This window comes from Salvelinus fontinalis, chromosome 3 (assembly GCF_029448725.1).
Source record: "Salvelinus fontinalis isolate EN_2023a chromosome 3, ASM2944872v1, whole genome shotgun sequence".
In the NCBI taxonomy this organism is placed as follows: domain Eukaryota; kingdom Metazoa; phylum Chordata; class Actinopteri; order Salmoniformes; family Salmonidae; genus Salvelinus; species Salvelinus fontinalis.
The window spans coordinates 43599262-43619256 of record NC_074667.1 but is presented as its reverse complement, the minus strand read 5'-3'; the positions used below and the strand labels follow the sequence as shown (position 1 = coordinate 43619256).

General features: G+C 43.4%; 1 protein-coding gene across 10 annotated transcripts in view; it reads right to left on the bottom strand.

The window, feature by feature from the left end:
• kcnab2a (potassium voltage-gated channel subfamily A regulatory beta subunit 2a) overlaps nucleotides 1-19995 on the bottom strand; it is a 141639-nt gene that overhangs the window by 83553 nt on the left and 38091 nt on the right. For 2 of the 10 annotated variants that reach the window (XM_055916446.1, XM_055916489.1), the window contains exon 1: nucleotides 13083-13465. The exons of 7 other annotated variants lie outside the window; for them this stretch is intronic. In XM_055916446.1, coding sequence (XP_055772421.1) covers nucleotides 13083-13450 — 368 coding nt within the window. In that variant the 5' untranslated portion in view covers nucleotides 13451-13465. Of the gene's footprint in view, nucleotides 1-13082; nucleotides 13466-19995 lie in introns of those variants that run through there. One more of the 10 variants, XM_055916453.1, reaches the window with a different exon arrangement.

The following is a 19995-nucleotide window of genomic DNA, read 5'->3' as shown; positions in this document are numbered from 1 at the left end:
GCATAGACTATACTGCAGCAAATATAGGCCTACATGTCATAACTTGGATGGAAAATTACTGGAGGATAATAGCAGACGATATTGCCACTCCTATTTGCCATATCTTCAATTTAAGCCTACAAGCAAGTATGTGCCCTCAGGCCTGGAGGGAAGCAAAAGTTATTCCCCTACCTAAAGATAGTAAAGACCCCTTTACTGGCTCAAATAGCCGACCAATCAGCCTGTTGACAACCCTTCGTAAACTTTTGGAAAAAATGGTGTTTGAGTAGATACAATGCTATTTTACAGTAAAACAAACTGATAAGACTTTCAGCACACTTATAAGGAAGGACATTCAACAAGCACAGCACATACACAAATGACTGATGATTGGCTGAGAGAACTTGATGATTAACAAAACAGCCCCCACAATCTTTTTGACTTCAGTACGGCTTTTGACATTATCGATTATAGTCGGTTGCTTGAAAAACTTGTGTTATGGCCTTACACCCGCCGGCTATATTGTGGGTAAAGAGTTACCTGTCTAACATAACAGAGAGTGTTCTTTGATGGAAGCCTCTCCGACAAAATCCAGGTAGAATCAGGAATTCCCCAGGGCGGCTGTCTACGCCCCTTACTTTTTTCAATCTTTACTAACAACATGCCACTTGCTCTGGGTAAAGCCAGTGTGTCTATATATGCGATGACTCAACACTGTACACGTCAGCTATAACAGCGACTGAAATGACCGCAACACTTATTGCGCTGCAGTTAGTTTCAGAATGGGTGGCAAGGAATAAGTTAGTCCTAAATATTTCAAAAACTAAAAGCATTGTATTTGGGACAAATCATTCACTAAACCCTAAACTAAATCTTGTAATGAATAAATGTGGTAATTGAGCAAGTTGAGGAGACTAAACTGCTTGGAGTAACCCTGGATTGTAAATGGTCAAGGTCAAAACACATTGATACAACAGTAGCTAGGATGGGGAGAAGTCTGTCAATAATAAAGCACTATTCTGCATTCTTAACAGCTCTATCAAAAAGGCAGGTAGGACAGGCCCGAGTTTCGTCGCACCTGGACTACTGTTCAGTCGCCACAAAGAACAGGGCAGCACGGCTAGCCCTTGGATGTACACAGAGCGCTAACATGAATAATATTCATGTCAATCTCTCCTGGCTCAAAGTGGAGGAGACATTACCGCTTACAAATACAAGTATTGATGAAGTCAATGACATGCTGAATGCATCAAGCTGTCGGTTGAACTACTAGCACACAGCTCAGACACCCATGCATCCTCGGTTTCATGCATGTTAACATTAGAAGCCTACTCCTTAAGTTTGTCTTACTCACTACTTTAACACACTCTGCCAACCCGGATGTCTTAGCCGTGTCTGAATCCTGGCTTAGGAAAACCACCAAAAACCCTGAAATCTCCATCGCTAACTATAACATTTTACGACAAGATAGAACTGCCAAAGGGGGCGGTGTTGCAATCTACTGCAAAGATAGTAATACAGAACTCTGCAGGCTATCCAAGTCTGTACCAAAACAATTTGAGCTTCTAATTCTAAAAATTCACCTTTCCAGAAACAAGTCTCTCACTGTTGCCGCTTGCTATAGACCTCCCTCTGCCCCCAGTTGTGCCCTCGATACCATATGTGAATTGATTGCCCCCCATCTATCTTCTGAGCTCGTGCTACTAGGTGACCTAAACTGGGACATGCATAACACCCCGGCCATCCTACAATCCAAGCTTGATGCCCTCAATCTCACACAGATTATCAATGAACCTACCAGGTACAACTCCAAATCCGTAAAACACGGGCACCCTCATAGATGTCATCCTAACTAACTCGCCCTCCAAATACACCTCTGCTGTTTTCAATCAAGATCTCAGTGATCACTGCCTGCATCTGTAATGGGTCTGCGACCAAACGACCACCCCGCATCACTGTCAAACCCTCCCTAAAACACTTCTGTGAGCAGGCCTTTGTAATCGACCTGGCCGGGGTATCCTGGAATGACATTGACCTCATCCCGTCAGTAGATGATGCCTGGCTATTCTTTAAAAGTGCCTTCCTCACCATCTTAAATAAGCATGCCCCATTCAAAACATTTAGAACTAGGAATAGATATAGTCCTTGGTTCACTCCAGACCTGTCTGCCATTGACCAGCACAAAAACACCCTGTGGCGCAGGTCCTAATCCAGGCACTTGTCATCTCCCGTCTGGATTACTGCAACTCGCTGTTGGCTGGGCTCCCTGCCTGTGCCATTAAACCCCTACAACTCATCCAGAACGCCGCAGCCCGTCTGGTGTTCAACTTTCCCAAGTTCTCTCACGTCACCCCGCTCCTCCGCTCTCTCCACTGGCTTCCAGTTGAAGCTCGCATCCGCTACAAGACCATGGTGCTTGCCTACGGAGCTGTGAGGGGAACGGCACCTCCGTACCTTCAGGCTCTGATCAGGCCCTACACCCAAACAAGGGCCTGCGTTCATCCACCTCTGGCCTGCTCGCCTCCCTACCTCTGAGGAAGTACAGTTCCCGCTCAGCCCAGTCAAAACTGTTCGCTGCTCTGGCACTCCAATGGTGGAACAAACTCCCTCACGACGCCAGGTCAGTGGAGTCAATCACCACCTTCCGGAGACACCTGAAACCCCACCTCTTTAAGGAATACCTAGGATAGGATAAAGTAATCCTTCTAACCCCCCCCCCCCCCCCCTTAAAAGAGTTAGATGCACTATTGTAAAGTGGTTGTTCCACTGAATATCATAAGGTGAATGCACCAATTTGTAAGTCGCTCTGGATAAGAGCGTCGGCTAAATGACTTAAATGTAATGTAATGTAAATGTAAGTTAACAAACAGATTACCGACCATTTCGAATCCCACCGTACCTTCTCCGCTATGCAATCTGGTTTCAGAGCTGGTCATGGGTGCACCTCAGCCACACTCAAGGTCCTAAACGACATCATAACCGCAAGCGATAAGAGACATTACTGTGCAGCCGTATTCATCGACCTGGCCAAGGCTTGCGACTCTGTCAATCACCACATTCTTATTGGCAGACGACAGCCTTGGTTTCTCAAATGATTGCCTCGCCTGGTTTACCAAATACTTATCTGATAGAGTTCAGTGTGTCAAATCGGAGGGCCTGTTGTCCGGACTTCTGGCAGTCTCTATGGGGGTGCCACAGGGTTCAATCCTCGGGCCGACTGTCTTCTCTGTATACATCAATGATGTTGCTCTTGCTGCTGGTGATTGTTTGATACACCTCTACGCAGATGACACCATTCTGTATACTTCTGGCCCCTCTTTGGACACTTAACTAACCTCCAGACGAGCTTCAATGCCATACAACTCTCCTTCCATGGCCTCCAACTGCTCTTAAACGCAATTAAAACTAAATGCATGCAATTCAACCGAGCATTGCCCGCACCTGTTTGCCCGTCCAGCATCACTACTCTGGACGGCTCTGGACAACTACAAATACCTAGGTGTCTGGTTAGACTGTAAACTCTCCTTCCAGACTCACATTAAGCATCTCCAATCCAAAATTAAATCTAGAATTGGCTTCCTATATCGCAACAAAGCATCCTTCACTCATTCTGCCAAACATACCCTCGTAAAACTGACCATCCTACCGATCCTCGACTTCGGTGATGTCATCTATAAAATTGCCTCCAACACTCTACTCAACAAACTGGATGCAATCTATCAGTGCCATCCGTTTTGTCACCAAAGCCCCATACAATACCTACCATTGCGACCTGTACGCCCTCGTTGGTTGGCCTTTGCTTCATACTCGTCGCCAAACCCACTAGCTACAGTTTATCTACAAGTCTCTGCTAGGTAAAGCCCCACCTTCTCAGCTCAATGATCACCATAGCAGCACCCACTCATAGCACACGCTCCAGCAGGTATATCTCACTGGTCAACCCCAAAGCCAATCCCTCCTTTGGTCGTCTTTCCTTCCAGTTCTCTGCTGCCAATGACTGGAACGAACTGCAAAAATCTCTGAAGCTGGAGACTCATATCTCCCTCACTAGCTTTAAGCACCAGCTGTCAGAGCAGATCACTGCACATAGATGGGCTGTTAACAGATGGGCTATCTACCTACCTCATCCCCATACTGTATTTATTGATTTGTCTTGCTCCTTTGGACCCCAGTATCTCTACTTGCACATTCATCTTCTGCACATCTACCATTCCAGTGTTTTAATTGCTATATTGTAATTACTTCGCCACTATGGCCTATTTATTGCCTTAACTCCCTTATCTTTCCTCATTTGCACTCCACTCACTGTATATAGACTGTTTTCTTTTGTTCTACTGTATTATTGACTTGTTTATTCCATGTGTAACTCTGTATGTGTCGAATTTCTATGCTTTATCTTGGCCAGGTCGCAGTTGCAAATGAGAACTTGTTCTCAACTAGCCAACCTGGTTAAATAAAGGTAAAAAATACCCCACAAGACATGCCACCAGCAGTTTCTTCACAATCCAAGTCCAGAACAGACTATGGGACAGTACTACATAGAAATCTATTCCACATCAAGTAACTCATGCAAGCAGTAAAATTAGATTTAAAAAACAGATACAAATACAGACAACAGCAGGGACTGTGAAGCAACAAACATAGGCATCGACACCTGCATACAAACACATAGATTTTGTGTTGGAAGATACTGTACGAGGGAGTAGGGGCCTGAGGGCACACACTTAATATGTTGTGAAATCTGTTGTAAATGTATAACTGCCTTAATTTTGTTGGACCCCAGGAAGAACAGCTGTTCTCTTGGCAGCAGCTAATCGGGATCCATAATAAATACAAATACAAGAAAGTGCGGATAGTTAGCACGTCCATTATCATGATATATTCTTAAAACAGACACTCATCCTAACAGGAGAGAGGGAAGACAGTCAAAGACTGACTAGCACCAAATCTATTCTACCAGGGATGGCTCCTTTACCCCATCCCCTTATGTCTAGCCCTCTGCACTGGACAACTTTCTCTTCTCCACCACTCAAAATCCAAGTAAGCTTAGGCCTGTACATGTCAGGCTTGTGTCAACCATAGACTAGGACTACGAGGCAATTTATAACTTTTTATATGAAACATTTGAGACCTGTGACACACCCACTGAAAATAAGTTTGTTTCTTTTTACAGACTGCTTTGTGTTATTCAAGCTAACAGTCATCAAGGGTGCGTTCAGAAATTCACTCTGGCTATCTACTTGGATTTCAGAGCTCTCTCGTCTGAGTGCCAGAGCGCAGAATAACGGAGGAATTTACGAACGTTCAACACCCATTGAATATGGCCAGTGTCTGTAAACGTGGGCAAAAAAAGTGTAATTAAACCACCTAACCAGCTCTGCTAGGGTGAGTAAAATGGTCAGTGTGAGGTGTTCTCATTTGTTTCTGAATGTGGCTAGCAAGCTAACCACCGTTAGCCAGTTGTGTGGTCAGAACGCTCGGATGAACCCTACTTCTCGGCCAGAGTGTCCAGTGTGTGCTCTGAAAGCGCCGAGAGTGAAGCGCTCTGAATTCACGAAAGAACAATCTGACAACTGAGCGCACTCTGGCACTCCAGATTGAATTTCCGAACACCCATTTTATAATTAAATCGTCCCCCCCCCCCCCCCAATCTACACACAATTCAAGTTGACATTTTTGCTAATTTATTTTTAAAAACTGAAATCACATAAGTATTCAGACTCAGTAAGTGGTTGAAGGACCTGTGGCAGCGATTACAGCATTGAGCCTTATTGGGTATGACTCTACAAGCTTGGAACACCTGTATTTGGGGAGTTTCTCCCATTCTTCTCTGCAGAACATCTCAAGCTCTGTCAGGATGGATGGGGAGCATCGCTGCACAGCTATTTTCAGGTCTCTCCAGAGATGTTCGATCGGGTTAAAGTCCGTGCTCTGGCTGGGCCACTCAAGGACATTCACAGACTTGTCCCGAAGCCACTCCGGCGTTGTCTTGGCTGTGTGCTTAGAGTCGTTGTCCTGTTGGAAGGTGAACCTTCGCCCCAGTCTGAGGACCTGAGTGCTCTGGAACAGGTTATCATCAAGGATCTCTGTACTTTGCTCAGTTCACCTTTCTCACAGTCCCTGCCGCTGAAAAACATCCCCACAGCACCGTAGGGATGGTTCCAGGTTTCCTCATGACGTGCCGCTTGGCATTCAGGCCAAAAACTTCAATTTTGGTTTCATCAGAGCAGAGAAACTTGTTTCTCATGGTCTGAGAGTCCTTTATGCATACACCAAGACTGCCATCATGTGCCTTTTACTGAGGAGTGGCTTCCATCTGGCCATTCTACCATAAAGGCCTGATTGGTGGAGTGCTGCAGAGATGGTTGTCCTTCTGGAAGGTTCTCCCATCTCCACAAAGGAAGTCTGGAGCTCTGTCAGTGACCATCGGGTTGTTGTTCACCTCCCCATCCAATACCATTCTACCCCGATTGCTCAGTTTGGCAGGGCAGGCAGCTCTAGAAAGAGTCTTGGTTGTTTCAAACTTCTTCCATTCAAGAATGATGAGACCAAGGTGTTCTTGGGGACCTTCAATACTGCAGAATTGTTTTGGTACCCTTCCCCAGATCTGTGCCTCAACCCAATCCTGTCGACGCTATACGGACAATTGCTTCGACCTCCTGGCCTGGTTTTTACTCTGACATGCAATGTCAACTGTGGGACCTTATATAGACGTGTGTACCTTTCCAAATGATGTCCAATCAACTGAATTTACCACATGGACTCCAATCAAGTTGTAGAAACATCGAGGATCAATGGAAACAAGACACACCTGATCTCAATTTTGAGTCTCATAGCAAAGTGTCTGAATACTTACGTAAACAAGTTTTTCTTTTCTTTTTTTCTTTTTTTTTTTAAATACATTTTCAAACATTTCTACAAACCTGTTTCGCTTTGTCATTATGGGGTATTGTGTGTAGATGGATTAAATAAATGCTTTACTCATCAATTTTACAATAAGGCTGTACTGTAACAAAATGTGGAAAAAGTATTTTGGAATGCACAGTACTTCAGTAATTACATATTTAACCACTTGTATATTCGCTATCAAATCCATTCCTCTTGTTGATAAACAAAGGGTTGAATAAAGAGAAAATACCTTAAATCCTCAATTCGTTGGGGCATGGACTCCACAAGGTGTCGAAAGCATTCCACAGGGATGCTAGCCCGTGTTGACTCCAATGCTTCCCACAATTGTGTCAAGTTGGCTGGATGTCTTTTGGGTGGTGGACCATTCTTGATGCATACGGAATAGAGGTCGACCGATTATGATTTTTCAACGCCGATACCGATTATTGGAGGACCAAAAAAGCCGATGCCGATTTATTTGTAATGACAATTACAACAATACTGAATGAACACTTATTTTAACTTAATATAATACATCAATAAAATCAATTCAGTTTACATAATGGAAAAACAAAGTGTTGGGGAAGAAAGTAAAATATTACATGCAATATTTGCCATGTAAGAAAGCTAACGTTTAAGTTCCTTGCTCAGAACATGAGAACATATGAAAGCTGGTGGTTCCTTTTAACATGAGTCTTCAATATTCAAAGACGTTTTAGGTTGTAGTTATAGGAATTATAGGACTATTTCTCTCTACGATTTGTATTTCATATACCTTTGACTATTGGATGTTCTTATAGGCACTTTAGTATTGCCAGTAACAGTATAGATACCGTCCCTCTCCTCGCTCCTACCAGGGCTCGAACCAGGAACACATCGATAACAGCCACCCTCGAAGCAGCGTTACCCATGCAGAGCAAGGGGAACAACTACTCCAAGTCTCAGAGCGAGTGACGTTTGAAGCGCTATTAGCACGCACCCCGCTAACTAGCTAGCCATTTCACATCGGTTACACCAGCCTAATCTCGGGAGTTGATAGGCTTGAAGTCATAAACAGCGCAATGCTTGAAGCACAGTGCTGTTTGAATGAATGCTTACGGGCCTGCTGGTGCCTACCATCACTCAGTCAGACTGCTCTATCAAATCATAGACTTAATTATAACGTAACACACATACGAGCCTTAGGTCATAAATATGGTCGAATCCGGAAACTATCATCTCAAACAAAACGTTTATTCGTTCAGTGTAATACGGAACTGTTCCGTATTTTATCTAACGGGTGGCATCCATAAGTCTAAATAGTCCTGTTAACATTGAAGGTTGTGCAATGTATGTCATAATTACGTAAAATTCTGGCAAGGCAGCCCAAACTGTTGCATATACCCTGACTCTGCGTGCAATGAACGCAAGAGAAGTGACAATTTCACCTGGTTAATATTGCCTGCTAACCTGGATTTCTTTTAGCTAAATATGCAGGTTTAAAAATATATACTTCTGTGTATTGATTTTAACTTCTCTAGGCTAGGTGGGACGTTAACATCCGGTGAAATAGCATAGCGCAAAGATTCTAAATACACCATTCGTAGTATTAAACGTTCTTGTAAATACATGTATCTGACATTTAAAAGCTTATCTTCTTAATCCAACCGCTGTCAGATTTCAAACATGCTTTTCGGCGAAAGCATATCTGACGACAGCGCGACGCACACACAAGTATAACTAGCATTTTCCAACCAAGCAGTAGCATCACAAGGCAGAAATAGCAATAAAATAATCAATTACCTTTTGAAGATCTTCTTTTGGCAATACAAAAGGTCCAATCTTCACAATAAAAGGTTTTGTTCGATTAAATCCATTTTTATAGCATAACGACACATTTTGTAAACGGCTTGTGTCATGAGTTCCGACTCCAACTTTCGACGAAACATTCGATGTAATTACTCACACTAAATGTACGTTTATCTAGTCATGGTTGGTTTCATTGCAATCCTGTTTGTTAGTAACACAACCATACCTGATGGTTATTTTTACGGGACATATTGACCGACAGGAACTGATTTGTACACACCAAACAATGACCTCATTGCGCACCAATGATATGACCAGTGCTTCTTTGACTGTATTTTGGCCCAATGACCACTGATCGTCTTGAAATCTAGCTTGGTAGAGAGCCAATGAGCTGAGGTAAACGGCAATATCTAATGGTTATATCCGGGAAGACCAGCTCTTGAACGAAAGTTGAGCGTTACGCAGCCATTCACCATTGAAATTTCTACCCGAAGGAGCCACTTTGTTTGCGCGTAGCAGTATTGACGCGAGATCATTTTCCGTTATTTTATTGAAAGAATTATGGCGAGTAAATCTGGAAAATCAAAGGCAAAGTCCAGCTATACAGATCTACATGCAATTGACGAAATTGATAGAGAAAGTGACACAGATTTACAAGAAGATGTATCAGATTGTGGGACAAGTTTGGAATCCCAATTTGAAGAAATGTTTTTGTATGGAGAAGACGCAATTCTCGATTGGTAAGTAACTCATGCCGTTGTTTGAAAATAATACCAAAATGATTGTTTCCCTACTCTATATATAATCTGTGTCTGTATGAGATTTTTTACATGTATTTTATCTAAACATGGAATAGAACCACAGATCACAAATGATTTAGTTTCCCTACTCTATATATTGTCTGTCTTTATTTCACAGTCCCTCCGATTCTGATTGGGAGCCCCCACTGCCAAGGTGCCCTTCCCCCACAGGAGCTCGTTCATCTAGCCGGACCCCTGCTGTCTCCGGCTCCACACCTACCCCCGCCCTGCCAGGTGTGAAGTCTGTGACAAAGAAGCGGAGATGGGGAAGAGATAAACCTGCAATCAGAGAGGAGGAGGGTCATGGGCACTCTGTGCTGGAGGAGGATGTGGCGCCTCCACTCCAATGTCCTGCAGCTATCAACGACTACAACAAGAGCATGGGAGGTGTGGACCTGTCAGATGCACTGATTGGCTACTACAATGTGCTCCACAAGACAATGAAATGGTACAAGACATTTTTCTATCATTTCATTGACATTGCAGTGGTGAATTTCTTCATCCTCCAGAAGGAAATGGCTAAGAGCTGTGGACAGCCCCACATCTCACAGCTAGCCTTCCGAAAGCTGCTCATCCAGGAGCTTGCTTGCTACAGCAAGTCTACTGCAGCACCTTCTGTCCCCTCTACCTCTGCCCCCTCTGCTCCAACCAGTGCTGTTCACCTGCCCAGATTCATCTCTGCAGGCATGAATGTGCCTCAGGGCAAAAAGGGCACGCGTCGATGTGTGCTTTGTCACAGGAAATGCCCCATCACCTGCACCACTTGTTCAGTAACCCTCTGCTTTACAGCAGAAAGACTGCTATTGGGCATGGCATCAGCAGAACAATATTTTGTATAGGACTGAGGGTCTTCACTATTGTATATTATACATTGAATGTGTGTATATAGTTACCCTTCTTATTTAAAAAAAATCATTTTTTTTGGGGGGGGGGGGGTGTGTTAGACTAGCATTTTAGTATTTTGTATACAGTCATCTACTTCAAAATGTATCACTGTACCAATTTGGCCACTTGGGTACATTTGGGCAACTTGTGGGACACCTGGGTGACTACATGCTCAATGTCATGTAGCTCACTCGTTCCTGAAGATATCTTTTTGAAACACTGTTGCCCTCATGTTCTGCATCAAAATTATCCCCAGCATCATATCTGAATGTTTGCCTGTTCTTGTTCAGTTGAAAGATGCAACAACAATAAAAACAGAAAACGTATGTTTATTTCCTTGTATTTTCTTCTACCAGAATCTATGGTGTTATATTCTCCTACATTCAATTCAAATTTCAGAATGTTTCCTTTCAAATGATACCAATATGCCTATCCTTGCTTCTGGGCCTGAGCTACAGACAGTTAGATTTGGGTATGTCTTCAGGTGGAAATTGAGAGAAAAGGGGAAGGGGTATCCCAAAGAAATTAAGAAAGGCATTGATGTTTATGGTTAGGTACACGGAGCAACGACAGTACGAACACAGGACACACTAGATAAACTAGTAATATCATCAACCATGTGTAGTTAACTAGTGATTATGATTGATTGTTTTTTTTATAACAAGTTTAATGCTAGCTAGCAACTTACCTTGGCTTACTGCATTCGCGTAACAGGCAGGCTCCTCGTGGAGTGCAATGTAAAGCAGGTGGTTAGAGCGTTGGAACTAGTTAACCGTAAGGTTGCAAGCTTGAATCCCCGAGCTGACAAGGTAAAAATCTGTCATTCTGCCCCTGAACAAGGCAGTTAACCCACCGTTCCTAGGCCGTCATTGAAAATAAGAATGTGTTCTTAACTAACTAATTGCAGCCCTAATTACAGAATTGTACACTGATCAGGATACAAGAGCTAGCTGGGTTATCCTTCAATATATTTGGTAACAAACACCAGTAGCTACATACTGTACCATAAGCCAAACTAAGACCTTTGTGTATACACATTGAGTAGAATGAGTAAAACCCATCATGGACAACTGGGGGAAAATGACAGACTGCAGAGGACAAAGGGATGAAGTCAGCACTCAGAGGGACTCTGGTTTGAATATGGGAGAGGCACCATAGAGCTCCTTGTAACCCCTCTTACCTGCCTCGTCACAATGCTCTATATCAGTCAGCCCACCACGGAACAATGAGTGAGATTTACAGCACATGAACAAATGGGGCCTGCAGTCCACCAATGGCACGCAACGCTGCCTGGTTGCCACCAAACTGCCTCTGACCCCTGGGAACAGACAGCAATCATCCCTTACTATAGACAAAAGAATAACAGACATCACTGGCCTTAGTCAAAACAACAATAGTATTCCCGGGCTTCAGACAAGCCATCCCTGCCCATCCTCCAAACAGCTGCTACACCAGTCTTCAGACAAAACAACCATCCCTGCACTGGGTTAAGACTGCAGCAGGTAGGCTACCCCTGCTTTACAGACCTTGTCATTAGTGACAATGCAGTGGGGCCTGATTCACATCATGGCTTACTCATGTACTACACACAGACTGCTAATTGTTTGAGGATGTGGACCACACTACTGTTAATGCCAAACTGCACACATTATACCGGACAGTACTGAGGTTGAAGCCTTATTGAACCGCATCAGTCTGGTTTAGGTTGGGGTGAAAGTTAGGGATTAGATGAATCTCTCGTGGACAGACTACGTAAACATACATGGTACCATAGATCTGTCATGATACCACAGGATGTGCGAGATCGAGCAGCATTAGTTCCAGTGTTTGGGTTTTTCATCACTGGTTAAATTGGACAAATAACGATTTCACAGGTGTTAGCATCATTTTAATTTCAGAAGGGAATGGGACATTTGGCCCATAAACTTTCCCTTAACGTGCAAAGAGAGGGTAAAGCTCTTCATTCTGGTTCCGATCCTCGTTCTATCGCTTCTCTTAACAAGTACGGACCCAGAACTCACTCGAGCATCTGACCAATTACGCAAAACTTTCGTTTAGGGTTAACAGATTAGGGTTAGCCATGCGCAAACCACACTGCAAGAGTCGCATGTTATCACATAGTTAATGTACAGTATGTAACCTAACCTCTCAGAACACGACAACATGTCTACCATTTGACTACTCAGACAGAGTGGTGAAGTGGGGCCAGAGTGACAGGGAGAATCATCGCTCTGGCTGATCGGGGGGGGGGTCAGGTAAATCCTTATGGAGCAGTGTGTCCTTCCCATCTTGTTGGGGAAATATGCCAGCGACCTAGATGATTAAAATAAAACGAGAGCCAGTACCATAAAGAGCAGTCTGGCCAGAGGAGAGTGCAACGCTGCACAGCATCATACCACTAGTGAAACAGCTCTATTCATACTAATACAGTGGCATTAACCCATACATTTGATCCGCACTGTGATTCATTACGTCAAAGACTTTCCTCAGAACAGGTAAATAAGCAGCTCCTTAGCCTGGATAAAAAAATGACAGAGAGCAAGGTGGGCAGTATACGTAGCACAAAGTAGACAATTGTAATTTGCCAGAGCCTCAGGTGGTCTACAGAACCTTCCTCACACCCACTCCTCTTGCCTGTACCCATACAGTATACTCTGCTACCTGGTCAGCAACAGCCTGTCTTCAAGTCTCACCTGCCCATTAGGTCTCACCTACCCAGCCCCAGGTATGCCCTGACCTTACCTGTACTTCATGCCAGTCTGGTAGGACACACACTCCTCCAGGGCCAGGCCGTTCATCTTCAGGAAGTCCTCCATGTTCTTGACCTGAGCGGCATGCCTCTGCTCCCTGAGGCGCTGCAGCTCCCCTGGGTCGGTGGGCCGTGGCTGGTTTAGGCCCTGGTCCGAGTGGTAGCGGCTAATGCCACTCCGCATGCTCTCGCTGTATGACATGGACAGCATCTTGCCACTGCCGCTGCTGCTGCTTTTCCGTATAACACTGCCCGGCCTGCCCGGTTTGGGGATCTGTAGGTTTTCGGAATGAGCGTACATGGATTGACGCCTCACTGCCGCCCAGGGAGGCTGACCCCCTGACAACCCTCCCGCAAACATCCCCCCTACTCTTGCTGTCGCCCCAGCGACCCACCACTCAGTGAGAGAGAAAAGTGGGTCTGAGACAGGAACTAGGAGCCAGCAGGACACAGCCACCTCCTTAAATAGCGCCGGACTACTCCCATAAGAGCTCTCCTGCTCTGCTCGGGGGCAGCAGTATCACACAGCCATGCATCGTGTAATCAGAGTCACGGCACCACCCCCCAGGAAAGACACACAATGGCAGGGTTAAACTGATAGGGTGCATTCAGCTGACCGCCTTGTGGTTAACTAAGGAGCAGGACCATGCAAGAGGCATAGGTGCGTTGGGGACAGCAGGAGGAGGAGACATTCAGACATGGGCCAGGGCAGGCAGACACCGTTCTAGGTTTTCTACTTGGATGTAGGGGGAGAGCCAAGAGAAAAACCTTCTGACAACTAGCCAGCACCAAAAACCCTGTTAAAGCTTCAAGTTGTGATGGTACATTTTTTTTTTATACACGCACCAGAAGGCATCAGTGAACACAATTCGTACTGTGCGTGGATCTGACCAAAGGTTGAGAGCTAATTAGATTTTCTCCACTTTCTCAGCAAAGGATTAGTCTCAGCATGAATCAGACAGTTGTCTCGTGTGCCATAAAAATATATATATTTTTTTAAATAACACACTACAGGTCAAAAGTTTTAGAACACCTACTCATTCAAGGTTTTTAATTATATATTATAATTTTTTACAATTTTCTACATTGTAGAATAATAGTGAAGACATCAAAACTCATGTAGTAATCAGAATAGTGTTAAAATATATTTAGATTTTCTTCAAAAAGCCACCCTATGCCTTGATGACAGCTTTGCACACTCTTAGCATTGTCTCAACCAGTTTCACCTGGAATGCTTTTCCAACAGTCTTAAAGGAGTTCCCACATTTGCTGAGCACTTGTTGGCTGCTTTTCCTTCAGTATGTGGTCTCACAAAGACACAGCGGTTGGAACCAACAATCTCCAATTTGGACTCCAGACCAAAGGACAAATTTCCACCGGTCGAATGTCCATTGCTCATGTTTCTTGGCTCAAGTAAGTCTCTTCTTCTTATTGGTGTCCTTTAGTAGTGGTTTCTTTGCAGCAATTCGACCACGAAGGCCTGATTCACGCAGTCTCCTCTGAACAGTTGATGTTGAGATGTGTCTGTTAAACTTAAGCATTTATTTGGACTGCAATTTCTGAGGCTGGTAACTCATCCTCTGCAGCAGAGGTAACTCTGGTCTTCCTTTCCTGTGGCAGTCCTCATGAGTCAGTTTCATCATAGCGCTTGATGGTTTTTGCGACTGTACTTGAATAAACTTTAAAAAGTTAATGAAATGTTCTGTATTGACTGACCTTCATGTCTTAAAGTAATGATGGACTGTCGTTTCTCTTTGCTTATTTAAGCTGATCTTGCCATAATATGTGCTTGGTATTTTACCAAATAGGGCTATCTTCTGTATTACCCCCTCAACATGTCACAACAACTGATTGGCTCAAACACATTAAGAAAATAAATTCCACAAATGAACTTTTAACAAGACACCTGTTAATTGAAATGCATTCCTGTTGACTACCTCATGAAGCTGGTTGAGAAACTGGCAAGAGTGTGCTAAGTTGTAAAGGCAAAGGGTGGCTATTTGAATCATCTAAAATCTATTTAGATTTGTTTACCACTTTTTTGGTTACCACATGATTCCATATGCGTTATTTCATAGTTTGGATGTCTTCACTATTATTCTACAATGTAGAAAACAGTAAAAAAAAATAAAGAAAAACCCTTGAATGAGTAGGTGTTCTAAAACTTTTGACCAGTAGTGTAGAGTGGCAAGAAAAAGTATGTGAACCCGTAGGAATTATCTGGAATTCTGCATAAATTGGTCATAGATGAAGATCAGATCTAATTTTAAGTCACAAGACAAACAGTCTGCTTAGTAGTTTAACACACACATTATTGTATTTTTCTAGTCTATATTGAATACATAATTTAAACATTTACAGTGTAGGTTGGGAAAAGTATGTGAACCCCAAGGCTAATGACATCTCCAAAGGCTAATTGCTAACCTGGAGTACAATCATTGAGATGAGATTGGAGATGTTGGTTAGGGCTGCCCTGCCTTATAAAAAATAAATCACAAAATTTGAGTTTGCTATTCACAAGAATTATTGCCTGATGTTAACGATGCCTCAAACAAAAGAGATCTCAGAAGATTAGGAATGGTTGACTTGCATAAAACTGGAACGGGTTACAAAAGTATCTCTAAAAGCCTTAAAGTTCATCAGTCCAAGGTAAGACAAATTGTCTATAAAGGGAGAAAGTTCAGCACTGTTGCTACTCTCCCTAGGAGTGGCCGTCCTGCAAAAATGACTGCAAGAGCACAGTGCAGAACGCTTAGTGACGTTAAGAAGAATCCTAGAGTGTTAGCTAAAGACTTGCTGGAACATGCTAACATCTCTGTTGACAAGTCTACGATACGCAAAACAATAAAAAAGAATGGTGTTCATGGGAGGACACCACAGAAGAAGCCACTGCTGTCCAAAAAAAAACATTGCTGCACGTCTGAAGTTTGCAAAAGAGCATCTGGATGTTCCACAGCGCTGCTGGCAACATATTCTGTGGACAGATGAAATTACAGTTGAGTTGTTTGGAAGGAACACACAATACTATGTGTGGAGGAAAAAAGGCACAGCACACCAACATCAAAACCTCATGCCAACTGTAAAGTATGGTGGAGGGAGCATCATGGTTTGGAGCTGCTTTGCTGCCTCAGGGCCTGGACAGCTTGCTATCGTCGACGGAAAAATGAATTCCCAAGTTAATCAAGACATATCCGCCAATTGAAGCTCAACATAAGTTGGGTCATGCAACAGGACAACGACCCAAAACTCAAACCAATTGAGATGCTGTGGCATGACCTCAAGAGCGCGGTTCACACCAGACATCACAAGAATATTGCTGAACTGAAACAGTTTTGTAAAGAGGAACGGTCGAAAATTCCTCTTGACCTCTGTGAAGGTCTGATCCTCAACATTTGGTTGAGGTTATTGCTGCCAAAAGGAGGTTCAACCAGTTATTAAATACAAGGATTCACATACTTTTCCCACCCTGCACTGTGAATGTTTACACGGTTTGTTCAATAAAGACATGAAAACGTATTGTTTGTGTGTTATTAGTTTAAGCAGACTGTCGTGACTTAAATTGGCTCCCGAGTGGCGCAGTGGTCTAAGACACTGTATCCCAGTGCAAGAGGCGTCACTGCAGTACCTGGTTTGAATCCAGGCTGCCTCACATCCGGCCGTGATTGGGAGTCCCATAGGGCGGCGCACAATTGGCCCAGTGTCGTCTGGGTTTGGCCGGGGTAGGCAGTTAAGAATTTGTTCTTAACTGACTTGCCTAGTTAAATAAAGATTAAGAAAGAAAAAGATGAAGATCAGATCAAATTTTATGACCAATTTATGCAGAAGTCAAGGTAATTCCAAAGGGTTCACATACTTTTTCTTGCCACTGTGTGCACACACAGGAAGGTATTTAGACCACTTGACCTTTTCCACATTTTGTTACGTTACAGCCTTATTCTAAAATGGATAAAATGGTCCCTCTTCATCAATCTACACACAATACTCAATAACAAAGAAAAAACAGGTTTAGAAAAAATTAAGAGGCCTCCCGATTCGCCCAGCGTCGTCCGGGTGAGGGTTTGGCCGGGGGTGCTTTAGTTGGCTCATCGTGTTTTATCAACTCCTTGTGGGGCGCCGGGCGCATGCAGACTGACTTCGGTCATCAGTTGAACAGTGTTTCCTCCGACACATTGGTGCGGCTGGCTTCCGGGTTATGAGGGTGGGTGTTAACGAGTGCGGTTTGGCGGGTCAAGTTTCGTTAGACGCATGACTCAACCTTCGCCTCTTCCGAACCTGTTTGGGAGTTGCAGCGATTAGACAAGATTGTAATTTGATGTGATGAAATTAGGGGTGAATAAGGAAATTTCACATTTACATAAGTAATACAGTAACACTTTACTCAGATCTTTGTTGAAGCACCTTTGGCAGCGATTACAGCCTTGAGTCTTCTTGGCTATGACGCTACAAGCTTGGCACACTTGTATTTGCGGAGTCTCTCCCATTCTACTCAAGCTCTGTCAGGTTGGATGGGGAGCGTCGCTGCACAGATATTAGATCAGGTTCAAGTCTGGGCTCTGGCTGGGCCACTCTTGGCTGTGTACTTAGGGTCATTGTCCTGTTCGAAAGTGAACCTTCGCCCCAGTCTGAGGTCCTGAGCAGGTTTTCATCAAGGATCTCGCTGTACTTTGCGCCGTTCATCTTTCCCTCGATCCTGACTAGTCTCCCAGTCCGTGCAGCTGAAAAACATCCCCACAGCATGACCCTGCCATCACCATGCTTCAAAGTAGGGATGGTTCCAGGTTTCCTCCAGATATGATACTTGGCATTCAGGCCAGACAGTTCAATCTTGGTTTCATCAGACGAGTGTCTGGTTTCTCATGATCTGAGAGTCCTTTAGGCAAACTCCAAGTGGGCTATCATTTGCCTTTGAGGAGTGGCTTCCATCTGGCCACTATTCCATAAAGGCCTGATTGGTGGAGTGCTGCAGAGATGGTTGTCCTTCTGGAAGGTTCTCCCATCTCCACAGAGGAAGTCTGGAGCTTTGTCAGTGACCATTGGGTTCTTGGTCACCTCCCTGACCAAGGCCCTTCTACCCCGATTGCTCAGTTTGGCAGGGCTGCCAGATCTAGAAAGAGTCTTGGTGGGTCAAAACGTCTTCCATTCAAGAATGATGGGACCAAGGTGTTCTTGGGGACCTTCAATACTGCAGAATTGTTTTGGTACCCTTCCCCAGATCTGTGCCTCAACCCAATCCTGTCTCGGAGCTATACGGACAATTCCTTAAACCTCATGGCTTGTTTTTTCTCTCTCTGACATGCAATGTCAACTGTGGGACCTTATATACACAGGTGTGTACCTTTCCAAATCATGTCCAATCAACTGAATTTACCACGTGGACTCCAAGTTATAGAAACATCTCAAGGATGATCAATGGAAACAGGATGCACCTGAGCTCAACTGAGTCCCGTAGCAAAGAGTCTGAATACTTTTGTAAATAGGGGCTCTTTGTTTAAATATACATTTGCAAACATTTCTACAAACCTGTTTCGCTTTGTCATTATCGGGTATTGTCTGTAGATGGATTAATTAAACGCTTTACTCATCAATTTTAGAATAAGGCTGTAACGTAACAAAATGTGGAAAAAGTATTTAGGGAATGCACAGTACTTCAGTAATTACATATTTAACCACTTGTCTATTTGCTATCAAATCCACTCTTCTTGTTGATAAACAAAGGGTTGAATAAATAGAAAATACCTTAAATCCATACATTTATAATTCTAGCGCAATTTATATCTATAGGCTACATTTCTATCATTATTTTAGGCTGTCTGGCATTAGTGCGTATGCCTAAGCTTTAGGGCTTAACTATACACATGCCAAATAGCCTACATGACAATCGCCAAATGCATTTGGGAAAGGGCAAAAAAAAGAAATCGATCCATGGAGGCAAAAAGGAAAAATATCCGAGTTTAAATTCAATAAAAGAAAAAACGCTAAATGGAGAGCTGAAAGGGAGGGCCAGAAAAGTAATGTTTGGAAAATATTTGGTGAAGCGGTAAAAGAGAATGATAGCAGTGATAATGCTGTGTGTGATGATTGAGGCACTATTCAAATTCGACAGTCACAAGACGGGGACTTGAAATAGACCTATGGCATGTCAAGGGAACTGTTGCCTACCGTTCAGATGGGTTAAAAGGAAACTGAAATTTGGACACTGACTGTTGGTCTATAACCTCGCACGTAGCCTTCATATTAACTCCTGCAGAATTTAGCATTTCTTGCACTAAAATAATACACTAAATGTAGGCAAAAAAATAAATGAATCGGGAACAGGAGTGGAGAAACATTAATTATTTCTTTAAGCATCTTGAGAGAATGCGAATGTGCAGTCAGGGACCGTCTGTAGAGTGCCATCTTTATCAGCATCATAAAAGCTGAAAGTATTTCAATCAAATAGAATATGCATCCACAGCTTGCTATTTCCTTAGTCAAGCTGATGCCATTTGGACATTACGCACAGAAATGTTTTCCTTTTTTTTTTGTTTTTGTAATTGCATTTTCTCCCTGGTCCCTAAATGTCATCGTTCTGCAAAAGAAGCAGAGATGACAGAAACATTTACTGATGTCAACTAGATTGAAGCATTCAGTGTATTGATTTATGACATTCTGGTGAGCAAGTGTTCATTTAGTCTTCTAGGGCAGCATATGACAGAAGAAAGCTGTATGTATCTAATTATAGACAAGTTGACTAATAAATAGCCTACTAAAATGTCGCAAATTATAGGAAGACACATATCAGAAATCAGGCACAATAAATAATAATACTGCACCTCCTGTAAAAAAATTAAAAAGTGTCTGTAGCCGACAGTGCATTTTCTATACTAGCGGGTTTAGGTCGGGAGCGGGCCTCAGATTGACACTTTA